This window comes from Colossoma macropomum, unplaced genomic scaffold (genome assembly GCF_904425465.1).
Source record: "Colossoma macropomum unplaced genomic scaffold, Colossoma_macropomum, whole genome shotgun sequence".
In the NCBI taxonomy this organism is placed as follows: Eukaryota; Metazoa; Chordata; class Actinopteri; order Characiformes; family Serrasalmidae; genus Colossoma; species Colossoma macropomum.
This window is the reverse complement of record NW_023494807.1, coordinates 14,442,691-14,461,062: the sequence shown is the minus strand read 5'-3', so window position 1 is coordinate 14,461,062 and position 18,372 is coordinate 14,442,691. Positions and strand designations below refer to the sequence as shown.

Here is an 18,372-nt window from a genome sequence, read left to right as displayed (position 1 = left end):
GGTGAGTTTGGAATTAAATGTAATGAACTGTACATTTTAATGTTTCTAATCATAAGAATTAGATGCGTCATGTTGCTTGCGTCAGTAAGCTGTGACATGTCGGTACAGCCTGCTCAGGTTGTCTCAAATGTGCGTGAGTGAAAACTGAAGAGGATTGTTCCATACCGTATACCAGTGCTAGGAAGATCGCTCCTACCTCAACTGCATCCTGTATTTATACAACAGTTAGTTCTGAAGACACAACCTGATTCATTGAGGAGCGTTCTACCTATTCTAGCAACATTAACTGTATAACTGTATCCAGTGGCGTCTCTGGCACAGAAAAAAAAACTGTAGGGGCAGCAGCCAACTCCTCAATGAAACACACAAACCTGATCCAAACACAAATGCACTCCATCAGTGTAATCACAAATTAATGTAACGTGGTGTAGGAGTTGGTGGAAGTGGAGAATAACAGTGATATGATAACAGCATTAGATCTCACAAAACCTTGTTAAACAGCATCCCATTACAATTCAAAGTTATCGAGCAGTATACGGTCACTGTGGTCTGCAACTATGTATCCAAAGCAACATTTCAGAGCAGGGAAACACGTTGCTTTCCAGGCATTAGGAATAACACACCTTGTAAAAATGCAAAATGACTCACCAGAGATGTTCACTGCTCAAAAAGAAAAGATGCATTATGATTTTTCATCTGGGCAAACTTGCAAACTTTTTTGCAAAAACTTTTCTTTCAAAGTCTACCAATCCATAAATGAATTCAAGTGATAGCATAGCAAGCGCATGAAAAGAGCAGGCAAGGAAAGCAAAGAGTATTTTTTAGCAACACTCGTAGACAGCCATGTTTTGCTCTTGACCCATTCAAGACTGAAGGAACAGTTTTGTCCTTTCCAGACTGAATGATGTTGAAATCCTCTGGCTGGTCTGGTCCCAAACGTTTAATCTCTAATTTCTGCTCTAATGGCTGGTACCAAATTGAACTTTTATTACATTTTTTACTTGAGTCTTTATATTGCCTTGCTATTAGGAGTAGCTACCCCAACTGATGAGGGCCAGCTGCATGGCAACGCCCATACCGTAAACGACTCTTATAAAAGTCTGTACGTGTGTAAATGTATTATTTTTTATTGGCTGCTCTCAGCATTGGGCCAATGTGATCGAGCCCCACAGCTGGTTATTAAATGTGTGTTGAACATCCAGAGAATTTTTAACTGCTCACTTAGACGAATGCTGATGGGTCGGCCCCATGCTCACCAAACAAAGACTGCTAGGAAAAATGGGTAGCCTACTGGCATTTATACAACAGGTACAGGAAGATATTTGGACAGCCCTACCAATGTCATATGTAATAAATGCGCAACAATGTTAAATACAAAGAAAAAAATACTTTATACTTTATACTTTATCAGTTTATCAAAATACTTCTGCAAAGTTTCTACTTTAGCACATACAAAAACAGAAAATAATACATTAGATAAGTTCTAAAAGATAATATTTGCCCCGCAGCCTGTTTGATCAGATTCTGAAGAAGAGTGTGACGAAGAGCGCCATTGCCCCTAAGCAAGCTTTTCAGCTGGCAGCTGTGACGGTGGAACAACGGAGCAAACTGGAATTAGTCAGACATGAACAGAATACATTTGAGGAAATAAGATGGGCTGTGAAATACTTTACAGACTGACTGAAACAAAACGATATGCAGGTTATTCTAACTAACTTAGCTGATGAAAGGTGTAGTTGAGGATACAGTTTTGGTGGCTTGAAAACTACAAAGCTTTTGAATACTAAATAGAGAAATGAATATCAATTTAAAACAAATACTAGAATATTCAAATTGCTGTATGTTGTAGTAAGGGGCACACTCTATGGGTAGTGTCGGGCAAATGGTCTGAAGACCTGGTAAAAGTTCGGCTTGCACAAGAGATATTCTTCTCCCCGTCACCTTTATTTACACACTGGCAATTACAGCTATTTACATATTTACAAACATGCGCACTTAATGCACAAAAAATGAAAAATAACAGTCTCTACAACCAGAGAACATAGATCTATGACTGCAAAGTCATATAGATCATATACACTCATGACAGTTCATTCAAATACTCTGTGCTGACAGAATCTCCACCGATAGCCCTAGTGATGCTGCTTATATTCAGGTAGCTCCTCCCCTAGAATAAACTAACATGGGGTAAAATAAGAGTACTGAATTTTCATATAATTCACATACGACAGTAATTATATTACATAATCTCCACTTACTGTTCATATTTACATCATAAACATTCTTCTTCAATTACAGTGTATACTTATTAACACAATTTTCTCTCTTACAGGTTTTGCTTCTGCCTCCCCCTCTACAGAGGATGGACTCATCCAGGTAAATAAAACTCAGAAGAACTCACTCAGTTCTCATTTCAGTTCTTATAGATAAGGATTACCGATCCACAGGTAAGTATAGGTAAGTGTATACAATAGTCTTTACTTGTAATATGTAAGGAGTACCTTACATCATCACAGTACACTCTTAAAAAAGATGGTTCTTCATGGGTTCTTTAGTAAAGAAAATGGCTCTATATAGAACCATGAACACGCAATGAACCCTTTGCATGATTTGCATTCTGAAAGGTTCTTTAGATTAATAGAGAATGTGTTGTTGATGGTTCTATATAGAACCTTTTTGAATTAGGTTCTATACAGTACCAAAATGGTTCTTCTATTGTTACAAGCTCGTATCATGACAATAGTAGAATGCTTTTTGGTGCTATATAGAACCCTCTTCAAAAAGGTTCTATATAGAACCATTTACAACACATTGTCCATCAGTCTGAAGAAACTTTTATGACCCTTTTATGGACCCTTTGATCATGCAAAGGGTTTGCTAAGTGCTCACGGTTCTATATAGAGCCATTTTCTTTACTAAAGAACCCTTGAAGAAACATTTTTTTTCCAGCATGGCCTGTAAGAGCAAGCTAAATTTTGGTGAATAACATGTTGCTCCTTTTGCTGTGTGATTATGTGCACTTCTACATGCATACAGTGGGGGACGTGGTAAGGAGGGGTGCTAAGGGGGGTGCAGCAGCGCCCCCAGATTCCGGAATTGTTCAACTGCAACTGCCAAAAATAATAAAAAAAGATTGGAACTTTAAAATAAATTGAACATAGTTAAGATGTATGTGTCCTTGTTCTAGAGTGGAATTTGTATTTTTTTATTTAAGTTAATGCTGAATTTTTGTAACAGTGAGCTGAACAACTGCTGGCCACTTTGGGGGGGGGTGTGATTAAAACAGGAGCAAATTGAGGCGCAAAGAGGGAAAGTGTAGAGCCATACAGCAGTTCTGAGCTCCAAGGCAACCTATTGTTTACACTTAAAAACCATCTAACATTATAATGGCCTGTGTCTTTTTTATCAATCTGTATATCTCCTGCTCGGTGTGTGTTCCAGTGTTGCCTCTCAGTGTGTGCCCATGGCAGAGACACAGTCAGTTACAGTGATACACACAACAGTCTGATTGGTCACCACTCAGCTCATTTGCATGTGATTCGTCCAGAAGGAGAGAGAGTATACAGTCCCTGTATACAGTCACACAATATGACTGTGCAAAACTTTAACAACTCTTTTGTTCCATTTAGTCTGTACAGATAAACCTACTTGTTATTTAGCTGAGATTACATTGCTGAGCTTTGAGGAACCGAAAAGCCTGGCTTGAAAGTTTTATATACTACCTTGAAAAAATAGTACACCCAACGTGTTGCTGTGGCTAACAATGAATGCAGGCTAGTGGGAACTTGTTAACATGATCTTATTTGCATATTGCTTACCGGACCCCACAGGCCTTCATTCATTATAGCAATGTTAGCTTTTTGGAGAAGATACTCACTAAAACTGAGAACAGGGCCATGCAAACACACAAACACACTCACATGATCACACACACTCACCCTCCATAGGAGTGTTGTTGTCAGGCCTATTGGCAAAGACCACATCCACATATTCCAGCTGTAACCTCTGTAAAGAACCCTTCAGACCTGAGGAAACAGAGAGAGAGAGAGAGAGACATAGGTTGAAAGTGAGAGAGAAAGAAAAAGGCAGAATGTGTGATTAGGGGTGGGAAATATGATGATGTCATGTGTATTGCGATCAATTACGCATCATCAGTACTTTCAAGCAGCAAAAGTTAGTGACCACCGTTTATTTTATTTCCAGGCAAAATGGCCATTAAGTAATCCACAAACAAAAATAGGAATAGAGAAAATGGGACTCCTAAAAACCATGCAAGAGCTGTCACTATCAGTACTTAAAGCTTTTATCTATAAGAGAGGAGAAAATCAAGCTCCACTGCATCAGATCAGAAAAATCCTCAGGTGTTTCTGTCTACTGTGAGAAGACAACTCAGAGTTATGGGTCTGAAAGGATGTGTAGCTGTCAAGAAGCAGTTACTGGAGAAGCAAATAGACAAAATTTGCTAATCAAAACAAAGAAGGTGCTGGTGGTCTCAGAACAATGGACTGACCACTCCAGAGTCCAGACGTTAACATCATTGAATGTGTTTGGGAGTATTTGGATTGTGAGAGGCAGAAAATGCAACCTACTTGTAAGACTGAACTTTGGAGGTCTGGAAAAAGATCCATGCAAATTTCTTAGAAAAACTGAAAAGAACTGTAAAAAGGTGAAGAGTAGACACACCAGATACTTTATACTAACAATGTTTTACTATCCGGTGTCGACCAGAGGAGGATGGGTTCCCCTTCTGAGTCTTGGTTCCTCTCAAGGTTTCTTCCTGTTTCCCTAGGGAGTTTTTCCTTGCCACTGTCGCCACTGGCTTGCTCATGGGGGCTCGGACCCGGATTTCTTTTCTTTTTAATGCTCATTTCCTTGTAAAGCTGCTTTGTGACAACACCGGTTGTAAAAAGCGCTATATAAACAAACTTTACTTACTTACTTACTTACTAAATACTGAAAAAAGTGAAAAGTGACATTATATTCAGTTATTGAGGCTTTTGAGTGATTTTCTGATAAACATATGCTGTTTTTTTCCTAATGCTGAAAAATGAATAACTACTTAATGGTGTTATTACATATATGTATATAGCAATTACACACACAGTGCATATAGCTAGACACTAAAAGCTATTTTAGATGTTTTATTTAATACTTCCAGATTACTTTTTGTCAAGTTATCTGCTTCAAGGTTTAAGAACCACTACCTTAATTTTATTATAACTTAATTCTTGATGCTTTACAACTTCCTTAGCTCCTGTTTTTTAACAACTTCCTAGCGTCCTACCAATTATCTGAATCTGTGGAATGGTACAGGACTAGCATATTAGATTCTTTTTAGACATTTGTTTATAACCACATTGGTTTTATATTATTGAAAACATTGATTTCAAACTTTTGAACAATGAAGTTTTGAACAAAAGTTTGGGCATCCCTGGTCAGATAACATGGACATGTTAATTGCACAATTACTGTGTATTGCTTAATTTAACATACTGAAGATATGAAAATATAAAACGTGGTCTGTGCAAAAGTTAAATATGTTTTGTTCTTTTTCAATATGTTACATTCTGCAAATAAATAGAACTTAAGCACTAAAATTTGCAGAAAAATATCATGTTTTTTTTTTTACTACAGAGGATGAGTCAACACATTTTCACTTTGAAAATCAATAAAATGCTTAAGTGGGGTTTTCCAAAGTTTTGCATACGACTGTGTATACAACAGAGGGAAAATTGGGAAAAATGATGCATTCTGCTTCACTTATCACCTATTTTTACCTTTGGCGTAAGCACAGTGTGAAGAAAATGCAGAGGAGGAGGAATGGAGAGAATAGCTACAATAGCTTAAGAGGATGGAAGAGAGGAAAGGAAATAGATAAAAGATGAATGGAGGATTCAATCTGTCTGCCTGGATCACTGGTTCATTCACATATAAGAAGGAGAGGGAGAGAGAGAGAATGAAAGGGATTAAGAGAGAGACAGAGAGAGAGAAGGAGAGGGAGAGAGAGAGAGAGACATCAAAAACAGTCAGACAAAGTTGTCAGGTAACCAGACGCTGTGTTGGATGCTCTAATTAATCTCATAAATAAACTGCTCTCTTGTCACTGCCTTTTCACGCTGTGTAATCCCACACACTCTCGGCTGCAGTAATCTGGTGAACACACCTTCACGCCTGCCGAGTGCATCGAGCCAGGCGGAGTTTTCTGGGTCTTCCTGCCTCCGTGCAGCAGGTATTATTAGCGGAGAGCTATTTCTGGAGCTCATTGAGGATAAACAAGAGATTTCAGGCTTGCTAACACTGTCAGAAAAGCTGAAGGAGGTGAACTGAGCTGAACTAACTCTCCCTCTGTGGATGCGTGCATGTTTAGAATCATTGAGTGCCTCCCGATATGATATTTTCACGATACTTAAGCCGTGAAACGATTTTGTTGAGATTTCAAAACCTCTGTTATACACTAAGTATTATACTGAACGCATAGGGTTGCTGCTCTTTCTCTGCCTGAACATTTTTTGGTTTACCTGAAATGACAGCACTAGTTCTGTTGGACTAAGCTTAATTTTTACAGCATGCAGGCAGGTATGCCACTTTCATTTGTTATGTGTGGCAACAAACATACGGCAGAATTCAAAAGTTTGGGCACCCCGGTCAAAAGTTATTATTGTGAATCGCTAAGCAAATAAATGATGACCTGATTTCCAAAAGGCATAAATCTGAAGATAACATATTTCTTTAATATTTTAAGCAAGATTATTTTTTAATTTCCATCTTTTACAGTTTTAAAATAACAAAAAAGGAGAAGGCCCAAAGCAAAAACTTTGGGCACCATGCATTGTCAGTACTTAGTACCCCCCTTTCTTTTCATCTTCAGCTTTTTTTGTGATGCTTCTAGAATTCGCTGGTATTTAATTGAATACATTCTACCTTCTTGCAGTGAAACATTCCCTGTGCTTCTGGCTGCAACAGTTAACAGTTGTGCTTTTCATGAAATTCTGCAACGCTTTTTTCTCCAAACATACTTTTGCACATGGCCACTGGACTTTCCGTTTCCAAAATGCATCAGCCTTGTTTAGATGTTCTGTTGCAAACTTCTAATGCTGAATTATGTGCTGAGGACATTGGAAAGGTTTTCTTCATGACTCTTCTATTTGAAGGTATATTTGTGCAGGTGTCACTGCACAGTAGAACAGTGCACCACCACTCCAGAGTCTGCCAAATCTTTTTGCCTTGATTTGCCTTTCTAGCAATCCTACAAGTAGTTCTCTCAGAAAGTTTCCTTGGTCTTCCAGACCTCAACTTCACCTTCACTGTTCCTGTTAACTGAAATTTCTTAATTACATTATGAACTGTGGAAATGGCTACCTGAAAACGTTTTGCTATTTTCTCATAGCCCTCTCCTGCTTTGTGGGCATTAATTATTTTCATTTTAATTGAATGCTAGACAGCTGCTTAGAGGAACCCATGGCTGTTGATTATTGGAACAAGCTTTCAGGAGTCAGAGTATTTTTAAAACTTCAAACTTTACATCACCTGGCCTTTTTTTCACAACGATTGTGAACACGCCATAACCCTAACAAACTAATTAAAGTCTGAGACCTTGGTAAAAGATATCTAAGAGCTCAAATCTCAGAGGGGTGCCCAGACTTTTGCATGGTGCTCCTTTCTTTTTTCTTAATCTAAAATTGTACAAAACATAAATAATACAATCTTGCTTAAAATGTTGAAAAGAAGGTTTCTTCTTCACGCTTCTTGGCTAGCAGTTCATCTTTTACTCATCCAAGTATTCACAGTCACATAAATTTTGATCAGGGGTGCCCAAACTTTTGCATGCAACTGTACAATAATAAGCCAATATATTAAGACCACTCACAGATGAAGTGAATAACATCGACGATCTCATATCAAGGTCTAAGATATCTTAAACGGTGAGTGAACAGTTGATTTCCTGTAGTGAATGTGTTAGATGTGGGAGAAACACATATTTTAAATGCTTCAAATGTCCACATTTAAACTAGAATGGCCAAAAAACTTCAATGTGTACTAGGATAAGTTCAGTGCTAACAAACTATTAGAAATCCCATAAGGACGCTAGCAGAAACTAACATTATTTTAGATGTACACAGTAGCACTACTGTGTCTGATCCACTTGTACCAGCACAACACACACTAACACCACCACCACCACGTCAGTGTCACTGCAGTGCTGAGAATGATCCACCACCCAAATAATACCTGCTCTGTGGTGGTCCTGTGGGGGTCCTGACCAGAACAGGGTAAAAGGGGGCTAACAAATTATCCAGTGAAACAGATGGACTACAGCCTGTAATTGTAGACCTACTAAGTGCTGTTAGCATTTTGGTGTTCATTTAGTGGAACTTTATTAGTCTATATAACTACATTAATGCTATATACGTTTGGCCTTGTTAGCATTAATAGACTGATAGCTTGCATAGATACCAAGTGGGCCTATGGTTGAAGAAGGGCAGACTGCTGACTGAGGTGAACAAGATGTGTGCTCATTATCGTATGCTTATTTATAACAAGGCAAATTATGCACAAAACCCTACAGACCCAATTACTGCACTGGAAGAATTCTAGTGTAGGTTATATGTGCCAATCCATCATTGCCTACAGGTCATGAATAAAGATTTAGCCTGTTAACTCTAGACCAGTGGATCCCAGCTCTGGTTCTGGAGTACTCTTGCCCTGCAAGTCTTAATGTTCGCCTTGCTGTAATGCACGCTTCGACCCAGGAATGGCTTGTTAATTAGCTGAGGAGTGTGATCAGATGTGTTTGAGCAGGGAAAGTGCAGTTCTGCAGAGCCACAGCACTGTCCAGTAGAATGTTTTCCTCATTTAAAACAACTGATTTAACCTGGTCATTAGCATTGCTGTAAATCATTAGTGTTGGCAGTTCATTATCTGTTGAATTAAACGGGGTGACCATGTGGTGTATTGGTATCATTTACACTATTGGCATTTTTCCATGGTCATGCATTTTGTGGTCATTTCCTCTGCCAAGTGGCCCATGCTGAATTAGATTACTCTTCTTCTGAGGGTTGCAGACATGCTGTGCTGGGAAGAACACTGTAGAGAATTTCTGTAATTTGTGGAAAAATGTACTGTATCCAAGCATGATGTTTATAAATGTTTTACAGTTTCATACAGCATCTTGTGTTGCATTCTGGGAAAACATTTACAGCACAGGCAGCTATACTGTATCAAACATATTGTATGGCTACTGTAATTTTACTGTAACAATATTGTAATGATACTTGTAATGAAACATACAGTATCATCAGCTTTACTGTAAGGTTTATCCCGTAAACTCCAGTTTGTTTTCTAAAAGCATTTTTTAGATTTTGCTGTAATGTTGAGGGAGAAGATGCAAACGCAAGTCCTTGTTTTTATTGAAATGAGACCTCGGTAGAAATGATTCACAAAGTAACAAAGCAAAAAGAACATTCACAAACAAAATACTACAACAGAAAGGAAACAAGACTAAAGAACATGAAGAGGTCTAGAAAACAAATGGAAAATGACAAAAACAGGGCCTGACAACATAAAACACCAAGCAAAGTATGTTACTAATTTCTTTAGAGGAACTTTGGGTTAAGCAGTGGGTCTAACTGTTGATCAGAGGAGGGTGGATGCCGTTGTCTGCCGGGTTTGACCCTCAATTTACATGAAAATAAAAAGCTAATAAAACAGTGTACAGAGGTATGCACTGATGTCACTTTCCCGCCGGAATATGCTCCCTCAGTCAGACCGAGTGGCAGAACATTCTGCAACATGATTGTGTTTATTAGGGGAAATGGCAAAACCAGGAATGAAACAAGTGATTACCTGCTTAAATGAAAGGCAGTTGCACTTGACAGCTATTCATCCAAATTACAAAAGAACCACTGGTCCTTGGGCACTAACATGTGGCCAGGAATTGGTTTTCATGACATTGAGATGTACCTGATTTTGATGCTGGGGAAATACGCTAAGGCATCTAAGAGCCTTGATGCTTGGTCATACTTCAAGGCAGGATTTGTTAGTGAAATTAGTAGATCATTTTCAGCACTGCAGCAACACTGATGTAGTGGTGGTGTGTTAGTGTGTGTTGCGCTGGTATGAGTGGATCAGACACAGCAGTGCTGCTGGACTTTTTAAACACCTTAGTTTCGCTGTTGGACTGAGAATAGTCCACCAACCAAAAACAACCAGCCAACAGCGTCCTGTGGGCAGAGACCTGTGACCACTGATGTAGGACTAGAGAATGACCAACACAAACTGTGTAGCAACAGATGAGCTATCATCTCAAGGTGGACCAACAAGGTGGAAGTGTCTATTAGAGTGGACAGTGAGTGGACACAGTGTTTAAAAACTCCAGCAGCACTGCTATGTCTGATCTGCTTGTGTAGACACAAGGAGATGTTCCTAATTAGGTGCTCGGTGAGGGTATGTCTGTGCAGATAAAACACAGTCAGAGAATGAATGACCCCACTGAAAGCTTGGACAGCTGCAGAGAAGACAAAGACAGTTTTGACAGTCCATATGGCAGGGCTTGGAGGAACATGTTTGCATGCAGCAGCACTGATGTTTGTAGTTATGTCCAGAGTTATGATGAGTGGTGACTGTGGCATTTACAGTGAAAGCTAACGCTGTCATTCAGTCTTTCTGACCATTAGTGGGTGTGCCCGCAGTGACTCCCACCAATTGCAACCTCACGTGCATACCCTCATATTACAGATGTACAGAAGTTTTTCCCAGCATTTTCTGTCACTCAACTCACATGACAAAGCAAAACACCACACAACCATCTGTGATAATCAGTTTCTGTTCATATTGGTGTGTCTGCGTGGCTCTGGATTTCACACAGGAGTACCAGTTGGACTGGGTCGGGTCTCAAACTCAATCTTAAATTGTTCACAATGTTAACATATGGTAAGTTTGGATTCACGGTCTGCATGATTTGATAAGATTCCAGAAAATCCAGGTGTAAAATAAACTAATGTTTAGGCATTGTGATTTGTAAAAACAGCATTTTACCTGCAATACACAGTTTATAGCAGTCTTATAGAATCAAACTGCCAGTCACAGGAAGTAATTTGAACAGAATGCTTTTATGTTACTACAGAGGGCAAGCAAGTTGCTGAAAAAATGCCAACAATATGTCATTAAAAAATCACAATTACTTATTTCACATCAATGCATTTGTTCACGTATATAGCATGAAAGTAAGTAAGGAAATGAGACTTGAGAGAATATAATCTCATAATGGACCTCAGCACTGATTTGATCTGAATGAAACTGGCTGTTGGTGTTACTATAGTATTACAGTCACATCCAGCTTTATGCTTTTTCATTAATTCCAAAAATGCACTTCATTCCTACACTACTGACATAGCTAGCTAGCTACTGCAGGTTTGAGCACACAAAGGACAATCTTCAGCCTCTCTCTGCCAGTCCCCTGCCCTTGTCCCCCATGCTGGCTGTCTCACCTCTGCCCCCTGCTCGTCTCACCATTAACGAGCAGGATGTTAACAGGCTTTTCACCAGACAAAAGGGGAGAAAAGCTCCAGGGCCTCTGAGTTTCTTAATCCACCCTTTAGCACTGTTGTAATCAACTAATGCCACTTTTCACCACCATTTTCACCAAATCACTGGAACATTGCTCTGTTCCCATGTGCTTCAGAACATCTACCATTATTCCTTTCCCCCCCAAAATCAATATTGCTTGATTAAATAACTACAGGCCAGTAGCCCTGACCTCTGTATTCATGAAGGTCTTTGAACACCTGGTCCTAGCCCACCTGAAGGACCTTTGTTTGATGCCCTGCAGCTTGCATACAGAGCTAACACCCTCCCTAGCCCCCATCAACATCAATGGCTCTGTGGTTTCCACTATGGAGTCACTCAAGTTCCTGGGCACCACCATATCCAGGAACCTGAAGTGGGAGAAGAACATGCTCTCCATCACCAAGAGAGCTCAGCAGAGAATGTTCTTCCTGAGCTAAAGAAATGATCCAGTTCTACACAGCAATCATCAAGTCCATCCTCATATCATCCATTACCATCTGGTTTGGTTCCTCTACCTCAAGAACAAACCAAACTCCAGCACATAATCAGGACAGCGGAGAGCATCATTGGATGCAGTCTGCCAATGCTGCAGGACATCTATAACAGCAGGCTGATGAAGCGCGCCGGCAAGAATGACAGCTGATAATAGTATATGTCATCAGACCTTCATATGTATATGTTATCTGCATATGTACAGATATTTACACTTCTCTTCAGCTCTTCCATGGGTCATTATTATCCATTATTCTTTTTTCTTTATGCTATTTACTGCATGTTTATTTTAATTTCCCCTTAGCTAAATACATGTTAACAGTCTGTTTGCTTGTCTAGTCTGTTTAGTATGTTACATGTCATACATGTTTGTACACTCACCAAGACAAATTCCTAATGATGCAGATTCTGCTTATATTGATGTTTTATCAGTGACTGAAGAAAATGAAAGCAGAAAACACATCTCTCACTGTTTTAAGGTGGGTATATGATAAAGTACTCTTCTCAGACCTGGAAATAGACCATATAACCGCATAAAGTACCACAACACTAGTGGTTCTGTGCACTTCTGATTTGTGAGGGGAAGTTGAGAGGGGAATATTAAAAACAGTACTGAAATACAGAAAGGGGGTGGTGGTCGGATGAGCCAGCAGGACATAAGAGAGTATGCCAGTATGTATATGAGCAGGCCTACAGAGAAGTAGGTTATCAATCAGGTTGAATGGAGCACAGCAGGCAGAACTAAATAAAAGATGCTGCACCATGCAGTACTAAAACCCACTTAGGAGAGAAAGAGAAAAGCTACCTTCAATAATGTGCTTCCTCGAAAGGCCTCTTTCAGTTTCTGCTCTGGGGAGAGAGAGAGAGAGAGAGAGAGAGAGAGAAAGAGAGAAAGAGAGCGGTGAGACAGGCAAATAAAAGTGTTGAGCGATTCCAGACCTCCAGACATCACATTATTAAACTTTTTTAAACTGTTTTTGGATTCTACCAAATAAGCTGCATTTAAGATCAGCGAGCAGTGGAAAGACATACGATAAGCTCTTTCTGTCTCTCTCTTCCTCTTTGTCTCTCAGTGTCTCTCTCTCTTTAATTCTTTTGCTCTATCTCTCTCTGTATCTCAAATACTCACTGGCTCTCTCTCTTCCTCTGTCTTTAACACTCACTATCGAAATCTCTCGGTCTTACTCGTTTTCTGTCACTGTCTCTCTCTAACTGTTTGTCTTTCTCTGTTCTCTCTTACTCTGTCCCCTCTCTCTCTTGCTTTCTTTCTCTCAGGGTCTCTCTCTCTTTAACTCTCTCTCACTATCTTTCTCTCTGTAACTCTCATGCTCACTGGCTCTCTCTACCTCTGTCTTTAACTCGCACTGTCTCTCTCTGTAACTCTCACGCTCACTGGCTCTCTCTACCTCTGTCTTTAACTCTCACTGTCTCTTTCTGTAACTCTCACGCTCACTGGCTCTCTCTACCTCTGTCTTTAACTCTCACTGTCTCTCTCTGTAAGTCTCATGCTCAATGGCTCTCTCTACCTGTGTCTTTAACTGACTGTCTCTCTCTTTAACTCTCTCACTCTCTTACTCTCTCTCTGTCTCTCTCTCTCTGTCTCTCTCTCTCTCGCTCTCTCTTCCTCTCTCTAAGTAAGGGGTTTATGTTAAGAAAAAACATTTTCCTTGACTTCATTGTTTTTGTGATGTCATGAAAAGCAACACATTTAAATATTTTTGCTGAGTCAGCCTACAGCAGTTTAGCTTCACCCATTCACTTTGAAGTTATGAGGAGTGTTTCAGCCCAGAGAGAGAGACACAAAGCAGGGCATCCAACCAGAACAGCATAATTTACATATATCAGTCTTAAAGGCACAGTAACAGAAACAGCTTGTTTAATTTGAACACATAAAAATAGGTTGCAAAATCATCATGTAAAATTAATTAAGACTGTTTTGGTACATAAAACCACTCAAAAATTCTAAGTGGACATCAGTGAAAAAATAAAACATATAAAAAATGGAAAAAAACAAAATATGAGCTTTTAACTCTCTCTCTCTCTCTCTCTCTCTCTGTCTCTCTCTCTCACTCTGTCTCAGAAGTAGGTTGACGTGTCACACCTACTCACCCAGCCAAGAGGGAAGCACAACTACAAATCTTTCTGTGAATAAGCCGGAAAACAACCACACAAAACAAACAAACAAACAAACAGGAAAAGCTCTCACAGGCCTTCTCTGCTCAACCTGAACAACATGGCTGCTCACGTGTAACCTCTCTCGCTCTCAGCTCTTTTAGATCAGGTGTTAATGTGTGAACTCTACATATATACAGTCAACCGTTTGGATACACATAAAGGAGCCTGTTGGTTCAGTGTACGCATGTGAAGTAATTGTTCTCCGTGGCCTGGTTTGTCAGTTGGCCAGCTAACTGATGAGTGGATAATTGAAGAATGAGTCTTGAAGAATGGATAGAGATTAGTCACAAATTGAGTGCGGCAGTATGAATTGGGTGCTGGTTGACACAACAGGCAGCAATTTTCATACATGAATCATGCAGATGAACAACAGTCGCAAAAAGCAAAAAAACAAAAGGCAGTGCCAAGAAGGCAAAAGAGCATGTGAGGAGGATGCAGCGGAATGCTTGAAGATATTGGAAATATCTGAGCAGGTGGGCCGTGCAAAATGCTAGCATTAGTTTGTAGTATATAACCTATCATAATCATCACATTTAACATCAAAGGTTTCCCCAGTTGTCAATTTATCACTGGCCTTCTTGGCTGTCTCACTCTAGCAAATGCAGGCATTTTGGAAAAAGCTGTTTGGTAATCAAATTTGAACACAGTGTTTTTTCTCTGCTCTAGTAGCTTATGTTAAGTTAGCTATATTAGCAATTTTCAGAAATAAGGAATTGAATTGTATTTTTTTGTTTGTTGAGAAAAAAGAAGCAGCATTTGATGAAAAGAACACCTTGCCAACTGTCAAGTGGGGGTATTATACTGTAGGGGTGCGTGGCACCCAGTTGCACAGGAAACATTGATTGTAGATGGAAAAATGGATTCCCCTAAATGTCAGCAAATTTGAAAGCAAATGTGACACAGTAAGTCAAGAAACTGAAGTGGAAAAGAGGCTGACTTTTACAACAGGGCAATCATCGAAAACATACCTCAAAATCCACCATTAACCACTACAAGAAACGCTAAAGCTTTTAGAAAGGCTTTTACAGTCCTCTGACTTAAACATCATTTACAATCTGTGGGTAGATCTCAGACATGCAGTGTATGCAAGATGGCCTAAGAATAATGCAGAACTAGAAGTGTTCTGCAAGGAAGAGCGGGAGAAAATTCCTAAAACAAGTATAGAAAGTTTCCTAGCTGGCTACAAAAAACATTTGCAAGCTGTGATATTTGCCACAGGGTGTATTACTAAGTAATGACTTAGGGTAGCCAAACTTTTTCACATGCCACAATTACTAATTTTTACTTTTTTTAAGTAAATCTGATATGAAGTAACTGTGCATTCACATTTGCAGAGTTTCAGGTTTACCTCTTTCACTTCAAGAACCAACAAAATATGTCAGTTGTGCAGGGGTGCACATAGTTTTTCATACAACAATGTATTGTACAATGAATTATAATTTAGTGCCAATGATAGCACAAAAGAGACCACACTGTTTCCAGCTGGTGTAAACTAGGGAGCTACACATTTGGTGCTTGCAAAATTTTGTGTTTTCTGACTTCACCAGTTGATGCGGAAAATCCAAACAGACCACAACAACGTTCTTCCCTCTTTCTGTCTTTCTCTGTTTTGAGCTCTACCTAATCCTCTGTTATAAGACAGAGTTAGTGGGTTCAGAAGCGTGTGCCGGGTCTTGGCTTTATCTTTGTTTCTGCCGTGTGTCTGCTGTGAGTGGAGGGCTCTAACTCTGCTGGATCTAATCGATCCTCAGCTTAGCAGTTAATGCATATAGATCAGCATCTCTGCACTCCCACAGCAGGTCAATTCACACACACAAGCTTGTATTCCTATCTTTGTGGTGTCCATTGACCTATGGATGATCACAGTTCAGTGCTGCTGTGCAACACATTACCCAACCATAACCTTAAGCTTAGCGACCATAAGCAAATCTTGCTGTTCTTTTTTTGCTTTTTCAAACAAATAAACAAATAAATAAATAAATAAATAAATAAGTAAAACCCTTTTTTCATAGGGATCTGTAAAATGTTGCCACATCATCACACATTCTCACGCTTTGCATCTTCTAAGGACATCAGGGTCCGTATTAGACAAAGATCTTCACTCTGGAATCTTATCTTTTTAGTCATTAGTGTTGTAGTGAACACCGCTAGAGGCAAGACTGGGATGCATTGAGTCCAAGTCAAGACCAAGACCAGGAGTGACCATGACCAAGACAAGATTGAGATCAGATTAGATTTTTTTTTCAGAATATAAAAAAGAAACCCTGGAATTTGTTATTGTTGTGGTTAATTGTACATTCATTACCATTAATTCTACATGTTAGATATTTACACATAATATTATATTTTATAATATATTTTGTAAAACATAACATTAAACAATATATATCCTAAAACATTATTCATGATTATTATATTATAGTCTTAATCCAATTTTGCATTGTAACTGTAAGCGATGGTAAGGTTATTCTTTGTCCTTCTTCCTTAAAACCTCTTCAGAATCACCACCCCACTATTTAAGTCAACTGAATATAAACCAAACAACATCCATCCATTTTTATTATTAAAAGAAAACATAGTAATAATAAGATTCCAATCTGCCCTCAGGGGATGTATGTGTTTTGGAACCAATGAACATCAGAACTCATTACAACAGATCTTATTTAAACATGTGGGGTTGTCAGCCTGTGGGCTGTGGTGGTACTGCTAGGGGGCTGTTTTTTTAACCCCCAAAATTAATCACAATATAGACAGTTAACCAAATGTAATTTTAAATATGACAAATATTGTTGATTATTTGCAAAAATAAAACAACTTATTGATTGTTTTGGTACAATGCAATTTATGTTTATACACTATATTCACAAAAGTATTGGGACACACCTCTTAATCATTAAATTCAGTTGTTTCATTCAGTCCTATTGCCACAGCTGTATAAAATCAAGCATATTGCCATGCAGTCTGCCTTTATAAACATTTGTGAAAGAATGGGTCATTCTAAAGAGCTAACCAAATTCAAGGGTTGTACTGTAATAGGATGCCATCATTGCAATAAGTCAGTTCACAAAATTTCTTCCCTGGCATTAACATCAGCACAAAAACTGTGCACTGGGAGCTCCATGGCATCGGTTTCCATGGATGAGCAGCTGCATGCACGACTTACATCACCAAGCAATTGTCAGATGGAGTGTTGTGAAGCACACTGCCACTGGACACTGGAGCAGTGGAAACATATTCTGTGGAGTGATTAATCACGCTTCTCTATCTGGCAGTCTGATGGATGAGTCTGGGTTTGGTGAATGCTAGGCGAACATTACCTGCCTGACTGCACTGTGCCAACTGTGAAGTTTGGCGGAGGAGGGATAATGCTGGTGGATAATGCTATGGGGTTATTTTTCAGGGGTTGCTCTAGGCCCCTTAGTTCCAGTGAAGGGAAATCTTAATGCTTCAGCATACCGAGACATTTTAGACAGTTCTATGCTTCCAACTGTGTGGGAACAGTTTGGGGAAGACCCTTCTCTGTTCCAGCATGACTGAGCCCCAGTGCACAAAGCAAGGTCTGTAAAAGCATGGTTGGATGAGTTTGGTGTGGAAGAACTTGACTGGCCCACACAGAGCCCTGACCTCAGCCCCATCAAACACTTTCAGGATGAACTAGAACAGAGATTGCAAGCCAGGCCCTCTCGTCCAACATCAGTGTCTAACCTCACAAATACTCTTCAGGATGAATGGGCAAAAATTCCCACAGACACACTCCAAAATCTCATAGAAAGCTTCCCAGAAGAGTGGAAGGTACTAAAGCTGCAAAGGTGGGACCAACTCCATGTTAATGCCTATGGATTTAGAATGGGATGTCGTAAAAGCTCCTCTAGGTGTAATGTGTAGGTGTCACAATACTTTTGTCCATATAGTGTATTTTCAGTGCAAGCATAGCTATGGGCTTCACGTGTTTGGGAACTGAAAATGAGTAACTACAGCTCTGTGCTGTTTGCTCAGGGGTCTTTTCAAATCAAGCTTTAAAACCCAACAGTTTACACCATCACTTGGAGACTAAACACAACAAATATGTTTCTAAACTTTGAGCCAGAACTCCGTTTGCAGCTTCCTCTCCTCTTTTCAGCCTGGCATCTGGCACTTGGT

The 18,372-nt window shown here is 39.4% G+C and overlaps 1 protein-coding gene across 1 annotated transcript in view; it reads right to left on the bottom strand.

Moving 5' to 3' along the window:
• kcnab1b (potassium voltage-gated channel, shaker-related subfamily, beta member 1 b) overlaps window positions 1-18,372 on the bottom strand; it is a 104,913-nt gene that overhangs the window by 24,206 nt on the left and 62,335 nt on the right. Inside the window, exons 8-9 of the mRNA XM_036556605.1 lie at window positions 12,863-12,906; window positions 3,939-4,025 (exon numbers count right to left, since the gene is read on the bottom strand). Coding sequence (XP_036412498.1) covers window positions 3,939-4,025; window positions 12,863-12,906 — 131 coding nt within the window. The remainder of the gene's footprint in view (window positions 1-3,938; window positions 4,026-12,862; window positions 12,907-18,372) is intronic.